Source organism: Elaeis guineensis, chromosome 12 (genome assembly GCF_000442705.2).
Source record: "Elaeis guineensis isolate ETL-2024a chromosome 12, EG11, whole genome shotgun sequence".
Taxonomy (NCBI): Eukaryota; Viridiplantae; Streptophyta; class Magnoliopsida; order Arecales; family Arecaceae; genus Elaeis; species Elaeis guineensis.
In genome coordinates, this window is record NC_026004.2 from 4687535 (window position 1) to 4696238 (window position 8704).

Here is an 8704-nt window from a genome sequence, read left to right on the forward strand (position 1 = left end):
TACGAGTTAAACATGGAAAAGGACAGAGTGGTATAGATGGGAGTAAAAGAACAAGGGAAGAAATGAGGAGGGAAACTAGTGCTCCGCAAGTACTATACTTTAATGCTAAAGATGTTTCAGTGATCGTAATGGTTACTACTATAATTACTAGGGACACGTTTGATGTTGTATTTAAACAATATGTTTTATAAATGGTTTATGATCATAATAACGACCTGTTAATGGTCATTGTGTGACATAATTACGGTTTAACCTTTTATATATGTAAATACACTGAGATTTGAAATTTAATCATTGTTATATTGCCATCATACACAGACTATGATGATTAATAATTACTACAACAAGAGCCAAATTTTGATTTAAAAAGAAAATGGGATCTGTCACAGCATGGTCTTTCAGTCAAATGGGCTGTAACATTTTATAGGATTCACCATGCTGCGTGAAAAAGGATATTAAGAGATTTTGATTGAAAAGAGTTGGATTCTAAAATGAAGAATAGAAAAGAGTAACTCACATTTAAGCTTTTTGATTAAAAAAAATTTCGTTTTCATTCTGATTCCAAGAAAGATTGAGATATCTCAATTTCTCAAAATCTAATCCGTATACTTCCATAATATTCAAATTCTGTTTCGATTTTGATTTCGATTTTGATTAAGAACCAAACATTTTGAGGGATATAGGCATTCCAATCCAACTCCAATCCATGCTAATTTCGATTCTGATTGTGAACCTATAAATATAATTTATATATATATATATATTTTTAAAAACTGACCCGCTTTGGGCATGACCATCAAGTTAGATTAGGCCCAAATACCCTGTAACAAACCGCAAGCAACTTTTATTTATACCCTCAAGCCATGCAGGGGAAACTCTGCTTTTATGATACCCTACAGCCATTGTTTGGTATCACCAACCAAATAACTCTGGGCCTCAGGTTAATCAATGCCTGATAACTCAAGCAAAATGTCGGTTATTGACAGGATGAGATAGGTCTGCTGCATTTAGGATGCTAGTTTTTGAGTCAGGAATAGACTTGGGTCTTCCTTGAAATAAAACCATTCAGTTTTATTAGCCCACTGGTTTCCAAAAATCTGACAATTTGAAAACATTAGCCAAACTATCGATGGATTCCGAGAATGGTTAAATTGGATCGGACCCACAGCTTAATTGCGTGGCCCAACAAAAGACCGAATTTAATATCATCAGCGATATTGCAGGGATGTGTAACCATCATATTTGGTGGACTATACCTTTCAGGAACATGATCCCATTTAGAACAACTTGTTTTTCTATTTGGGACCACATGCCAGGTCAACATCAATCCAATTCTTTATCCAACTTGTTAGTTGAAATTTTTTTTTTTTTCTGAGTGCAATGCGGAGCATCATCATATTGGCTTCAACCCAATCAAACTTATGATATGATTGTCCGTGGAAGTAACGGCAAGTTTAGAGTCATAAACAGGCAGCAACCCATTCCATAATTCCATTCCAAAGTAATTTCATTAAAAGCAGGGAAAGCCTGAGAAAGCCAAAGGGATGATTAATCTAAAGAAGACCGCAAAATTACATGAGCCATGTCGCATGAACTACTTATTTCCAATGATCATGACAGCAGAAGTCATTCCATCTATATCAATGCATGCATGTGCATGTGTCTGTGAATGAAAGAGAGAGCACGACGGCAAAGTAGCAGAACGCCAGAAGGAGAATCTGAACCATTACAAATGATACAATAGCTAACTCGCCAGCATCTGCACCATTACAAATGATACAACTCCTCGCTGAGGTCGCTTTCTCTCACCTTTTTGTTTGAACCCCCCACCCCCCGGGTGTGTGGCTCCCGTCAACTTGCCCATCTTCCGCTCGCTTTCCCCACACCTCCTCCCCAACTTTAGTTGTCTCCTCTCACGTTCCCTTCTTTTAATTGTTTAACGTGGCACGCTTACCATGAAACTCGCTCTGCCATCTGATCATAATCTGGAATCGGTTAATATTTCCAAACCAGTAGATGAGGACAACGGTAGCTTAGAGTGTGGTACTACTATTAGTTGTCCCGTTAGGTTGTTGAACCTTGAACTAAGTTTTCCTCTTCTTCTCCTCTGTTAACAGCAGAATTCCCTCCCACCTCCATCAACCTCAGTATTATTGTAGAAAAATAGAAGAAGAAGAATACCTCCTCTCCCTTGAACTCCAATCCCCAGGAACTTGGTGGAAAGAGAATGGAAGGACGAGTTAGAAGATATGGAAACCAAACTAGTCCAGAGAGAACCAAAGTTTGGGTGGAGCCACCACCAAAACACCACCACCAACTCCAACACCACCAGCAGCAGCAGCAGCAGGGTAGAAAGATCCCGGTGGTGTATTATCTTTGCCGGAACCGCCACCTTGAGCACCCCCACTTCATCGAAGTCCCTGTCTCCTCTCCCGAAGGTCTCTATCTCAGAGGTCAGTATTTATAACAAAAAAGAGTCCAAATTTGTATACGATTTTGAATCTGTATTTGTCCTAATGCTGAGTTTTCTCTTTGTATTGTTTCCTTTCTTGGTAGATGTGATCAATAGGCTGAATTCGCTAAGAGGAAAACGAATGGCCTCCATGTATTCGTGGTCTTGCAAGAGGTAACGCAGTGAACCCCCAGATGATAACAACTTAAACTTTTGAGTTCTTGGGTTATAAATTGACGCATGGAGTAACATAATAGGAGTTACAAGAATGGATTCGTGTGGCATGACCTCTCCGAGGACGATCTGGTGCTCCCGGCCCAGGGCAACGAGTATGTCCTCAAGGGCTCCGAGCTCCTGGATCATTCCCCTCCAGGTACCAAAACAATTCCCCCATTTTTTTTTTTTCGAATTGCCGGAGATGGTTAAAATGGAAGAATAACTACTTGTTCGTTCGTTTGTTTAGATCGTCACCACCGCGGCATGGGCGACCCAAAGGTGCAGAACCAGAAGCACCCCCAGCAGGAATCCCCCACCTCTTATAGAACCCACGAAGCCTCCTCCTCTTCCTCCTCTCCCCCCACTGTGGTCAAGGAGGCAAAACTTTCCCAGTCCCCGCCGCCGCCGCCGCGACTGCCGCCGCACCTCCAAGAAGGCGAGCTGTCCCCCGCCAGGCCGGGCTCCTCCGGGAACCTCTCCCCGGATCACGGCGGCAGAATTACCCCCTTGTCGGAGATGGGCTCCCCGAGCCTCGCCGACTACCGGGTCTACAAGCCCATTGGAGCTCAGGATGCTTCCACCCAAACCGATGACAATGGAGGAAGGAAGACCCATGGACCGAATACCCGCATCGCCGGCGTCTCCACGGATGATGTCTCATTTGGTGCTGAACTCGATGGCATTGGCGGCCACCATCATAACCGGAGTCCGCGGTCTAAGGAGAGGTTGGAGATTGGCAGAGACGAGATTTCACCGCCCTTAACCTCGTCGACTGTATCTTCTTTGGGTGGGAAGATGGATACATTGGAGAATTTGATAAGGGCTGAGGCAGCTAGCAGGATAAAAAATTTTAGGATAATTGAAGACGAGGAAGTGCTTGCCCCGATGAGGGCGAAGCTCAAGGCGACGAATTTGCTGATGCAGCTGATCTCGTGCGGGTCGATCTCGGTGAAGGGCCACCACCACAGCTTCGGGTTCGTGCCGACATACCGGCCGAGGTTCACTCAAGCAAACTTCACCTTGCCGATGTTTTCCAATCCGATGGTGCTGGGAGAGCTTGACTGTCGGTCGGACAATTCAAGGGCGATGGGGTTGCCGCAGGAAGAGAAGGAGTACTTTGGAGGTAGCTTGATTGAAGCTAAGAAGCCCAAGGAGGAATTAGGAGCTTCTTCCTCCGATGACGACAGGTAATTTTTGATGCTAACAGGCCATTCTATCTGAATGATGTGTTTGTGGATGCTTTGTTGCCTGAGATTTTAAATCGGTGATAGATTGTAATTCAAAGGTCATCCTGTTGAGAAATGCTATCTCGATAAACTGTACTCCTGGTAACATAAGAATCACTCAGGTAAATAGGTTTTTTCTCGAATTTACTTGAATACCACCTTATAGATTGGCTAGTTACACAATGTTATATATTTATCTGGATCCTTTTTTTTCCTTTAAGAAGTTTGCTGGTTCTACAGTTATCAATGCATTGATCTTGAATTTGGGATTTCTTATGTGACGTGGGCATAATTTCTTCATAGTTTAGTAAGTTTGTCAGGGTCAAAACAAAGGAAAAAGCCTTTGGTGCTGGTCATCAAGCTAAAGGCATTTGAATATTTTGGATCCTTTGGAGGTCTCCAGACTCATTTTCCTGTAAAATATAACAACACTTGGACGTTCTTTCTTAGCCATTTTCTATTCAGTCAAGTAAATACAGTTCTGTAGGAACCCATTCATTTCCCATTCTTGCATCAGATTTATCTATTCATGATAATCACATTAAAATCTTTACTAGTTCTTCTGCATGTTACTTCTCTCAGAATGCTGATCAAATAACCCGTATCCAACCACAAATTCAAAATGCAAAAGGTGTACATTGTGACTATTATGATGTGGGGTTCAGGAGTTACATTCTTCACTTTTAAATATTTCTAGATGAATGTAGTTACCTCTTACATTAGATAAAATATCAGTGGAAGTGGGTTAGGAACTTACTGTTACCTTTTTGTTATGCCAATAGTTCAGATCTATGCAGAGGTCAACAAAAACCACTCCCAAAGAAGGATACAAGCAAAGTTTCAAATACTATGGGAATGGGGTGGTACAAACAGTATTGTTCTGGCAGGTTTCCGGTACCAGTACACAGTGTGTCAGTTTGGGACAGTCTCATACTATGTGCCAGTACCAGGTACTACTATTTTGGCAGAAAAAACTGGTACAGGTTTGGTACTTGTATTTGAAACCTTGATAACAAGAGCTTGATAGAATATTAGAAACCAACAATGGTTTTATGTGTTTTGGCTCATTGACGAAGGCTGGTGAGAAGAAAAATCAGGGATGTCGCAGTGGCTTGGAAAAACAGGTTTCTATCTGATAACTTTATCAATTTTTCCAGTGCATACCCCTCTAGACTTGACATTGACCGTACCACTTCTCAGTGGATTTCAAAGGATGAACATGTATTCTTTACATACTAACCAAAGGACCTAGCTGAACAACAATTAAGATTGGGACAATATACATTGTGTTCCTTAGATCCTCATCTGCCATGATGTAAAATGTATTTGTTCTTTGATGATATGCCATTCAAGCATGACAGATTCAAGCCATACATTTGGTTTCCATCCTGGATAGTGGTTCTGAAATCCAACAAAGAATCTTCACCATGACTTTGAAAAGGTTCTTTGAGCTATACCAAGTCCATCTAGTGCTCCAGCTTACTAACAGAATGATACTTTGTTACCATGTTTGCAGGTCTGTCATGTTAGGTTCTTTAACTCAACTCTATATTCACTTATAAATTGTGGTCTTTGTATGTTTGTAGCAAAAACCAACATATTTACTTTGTATATGGCAGACTAACTTTATCATTGTTTGAACACTGCTATGGTTATAATCAAGGTTCTTAGTGCTAATGTGGATTGTCATGTAATGGATGTATTGCACTTTATGGGTATTGAATCGATACTTGGTATGGGGGTATACCGAATGTCATACCTGAATCAACCCCCATACCAGGTGTACCAATAGGGCACTGATACGGGGTCCAATATACTTGGCTTTAATAGAGTATAAATGTTGCCATGTTTTCTAATAATTGATAAGACCTTGATAACAGAAAATTCTTCACAACTCCTGTTGCATCCATGCTCTCTATCTATATATCAAACAGAATCATAGTAGATCGGAACATTGCCTTCTAGTTTATGGATCCTTGAGCAAGGGCGAGATCTGTACCCATGGTTGATTGTGATTGTCAATATTCAATACCAGTGATATACATCAACAGTCGAACTAAACAAATTTTAATCGGACTATCAAAGCAAAGTCTTTGGTTTGATTAAAAGAGCATCATCAACAATCAAATACCAAAGCATCTTTTGGATATGCTTCCCAAATATCTTTAGATCCACTTCAATTTCTTCTGATGATGCTCTTCTGGAGCTACCTTATATGTGCTCAAGACAAAGCCATATGTGTTTGCTAATTGCTGTCCTGGAAGCAAGAAGCTTAATTGTGCTTGCATGGGATACCTTGGATGTAAACTCTCACCTATCATGCTTTTGGCTTTGTGTAGCCTTCTCACCCTCACTTGAAATGTTGATGCAGTTCTCTTAGGACCAATGCAATCTGCCTTTTATCTCTTGGGATTTGATATTTAGATTTTCTTTTCCTCATTCCAGATCTTTTATTTCAAATTCTATGCTTAGATTCAATTCCATGGCCAAAAATTATGGATTTGTAGGTATTATCTAAAACTGGATGTTTTCCCCAAAGGACGAAAACAACTCGACCTTTCACACAATTTTTAAGTGGAGATGGATGGATGTGCTTGAGCTTCTAAAATACCCATCTATAGAGCTTAGCAGAACACCCTACTCCATATGTGAATGGATATTGATGAAATGTCAGAAAAACTCACCGAGCTGACAACATTGTTTCTTTAATGATAAATTCTCCATGATTAGGAGAAATAAGCCAAGTCTAATCGATATTTTTCTATTTCATCATAGAGATGGTGCTTGGTGCTGTGGAAGTAAATTCAGAAAGATATACTGCCTGTGTGCTTTCTGGTGCCAAGAGTCACTGGATATTAGGAGTAAAATTTGTTGGTCTTGTGGACACAAGCAGCATAGTTTGCATGAAATCAGAATGATGTAGCATGAAGACAATATATTCTGATGGTCAACAAGCTTTAGTTTGCTAAATCATATTATGATCCATGACTTTCAGGCAGGGAATTGGGGTTGTCGGTGCACAGCAGTGTACTGTTTTGTTCTTGATGAATGTCCTACTGATTATTCATGTATACTTTTGAGGGTTTTTCCATAGTTTTGCTTGCCACCTGAAAATCTGAATATATAAATTTAGCTATATTTTTTTCCTGTCAATTGCTAGGTTTATCGTGCCTGCATTTTATGTTTGTATTTTAGGACCACCTAAGCTTCTTCTGTTCTTTTCTTTTCTTCTTTTATTTTTCTTTTGTGGATATTTTATTCCCCTTAAACCTAATTTGAGCATTTAGACTTTGCTGAATTGATGTGTCTTCTTTGCATTTTGGAAATTTTTGATTATCTGTGTAAACTAAAGAGATCTGAAAAGATACAGGAGTTGGCAGACACCTGATTCAAAGAGGGACAAAGAAAATGTAGCAAATTCAAAACTTTCAAAATGTCTCCCACGGACAATCAAAATCACATCCAGCAAGCAGTCCAGGAATGAAACAATGGCATCGCCTATGTCAGATGCAAGCAATTCTTCAGCTGGGCCAGACGGCAGCAAATCCTCTCCTCTCAACTCATCGAAAGGTGAAAGTAGAAGGATTACTGATGCTTCCTCATTTAAAGGATCATCTATGAGATTAGAAACTTTCAAAGAACAAAAGGAGAAGGTGATCAAGATCGAAGAAAGTTAAGTTATATTGCCCTCCTTTGCCCATAACTAGATATATGCAATGGTTGCTAGCTCTTCCTTTTATATTCTAGTTTTGAATTGAGAATTCTTTGTTTTTATTCCTGCAGGCTCAATTCTGGTGCTCGGGTTATAATTCAATCTAGATCTCGACGTGAAGATAGTGAGGATAGCTCTGGATCACTATGAGGAGCCAGTATTTTTTTAAATATATATATCATAATTCTTATTTCTTTGTCTACTGCTCTCTTCACAACTGACCATGGAATGGGGTTTGTTTGCAATTTCTGAGATAGCTGTAAGTGTCATTTCATTCAATTTATGACTTATTTTGATAGTATTGAGTCATTTTCTTCCTACAACCTCGAGTATTGCCTCATCAATTACCTGCCCCCAAGGCAATGCCACTGTTTCATTAGTCATTTCGTTGGTTTTAAGATTCCTTCCAAGTGTAAAGGTCCTTTATTTGGCAATCAATACACTTCTGTTCAGTTTAATGGTAAGCTGGATTCTTTATTGGCTTTAGTGGCCTACACAAGCTGTATGTTCAAAGTGTAACTATAGGTAAAATTCTTGAAAAAGATACATTTTGTACTTTGTCAGGCCACTGGTACCTCTTTAGGCCTTTGATTGGAACATAAATTAAACCTAAATGCTACTTCATGAGATAGCAAGATTTTCATTTCTGAGGAATACCTTATAAAACATGGAAGGTTATCAATTGGTCGTGCAACATTTGATAAAAGTCTTATTCTGCCAGGAGAGGTACAAATGATAATTGTATGCTTTTACATACCTTGATGATTATTAGCTCTGGTATTTGATGGATGATGATAAGTTGTAGACAATTTCTTTTGCTATCTTGACATCCATTATTTTTCCCCCTACCATATGATTCCATTATGTTTTGCTCTGTTTCCAACTGAGAGAAAATTTAGGGTTATGCCAACTTTGGGTTCTATTTTAATTATGAAATATTTCCTTTCATCCTTGGAGAACGTTTAAGTTTCTTTGGGTTTTTTTTGTTGCTTAGAATTGACAAACAAATTAGACTTTGGGATGGTAGTATTTCTTTTCCTCGTATTTTTGCTGTAAATAAAGCTTTATGTAGGAATCTTGTGGATACAGGGATTTATG

At 39.5% G+C, this 8704-nt stretch overlaps 1 protein-coding gene across 1 annotated transcript; it reads left to right on the forward strand.

Moving 5' to 3' along the window:
- The first annotated feature begins 1949 nt into the window (after window positions 1-1949).
- Window positions 1950-8265, forward strand: LOC105055627 (protein SOSEKI 3). Its single transcript, XM_073246839.1, has 6 exons — window positions 1950-2453; window positions 2557-2626; window positions 2710-2825; window positions 2916-3855; window positions 7265-7565; window positions 7676-8265. Exons 1-6 carry the CDS (start codon window positions 2228-2230, stop codon window positions 7754-7756), a joined length of 1734 nt encoding a protein of 577 aa, XP_073102940.1. The 5' UTR covers window positions 1950-2227; the 3' UTR covers window positions 7757-8265.
- Window positions 8266-8704: the final 439 nt, after the last annotated feature.

Bases quoted from the DNA above. Each gene is read 5' to 3' on its own strand.
- LOC105055627 (XM_073246839.1), top strand. From the start codon at position 2,228: ATGGAAGGACGAGTTAGAAGATATGGAAACCAAACTAGTCCAGAGAGA. The intron at 3,856-7,264 runs GTAATTTTTGAT...GAAAAGATACAG, and splicing joins TCTTCCTCCGATGACGACAG to GAGTTGGCAGACACCTGATT. The intron at 7,566-7,675 runs AGTTAAGTTATA...TTTTATTCCTGC, and splicing joins AGGTGATCAAGATCGAAGAA to AGGCTCAATTCTGGTGCTCG.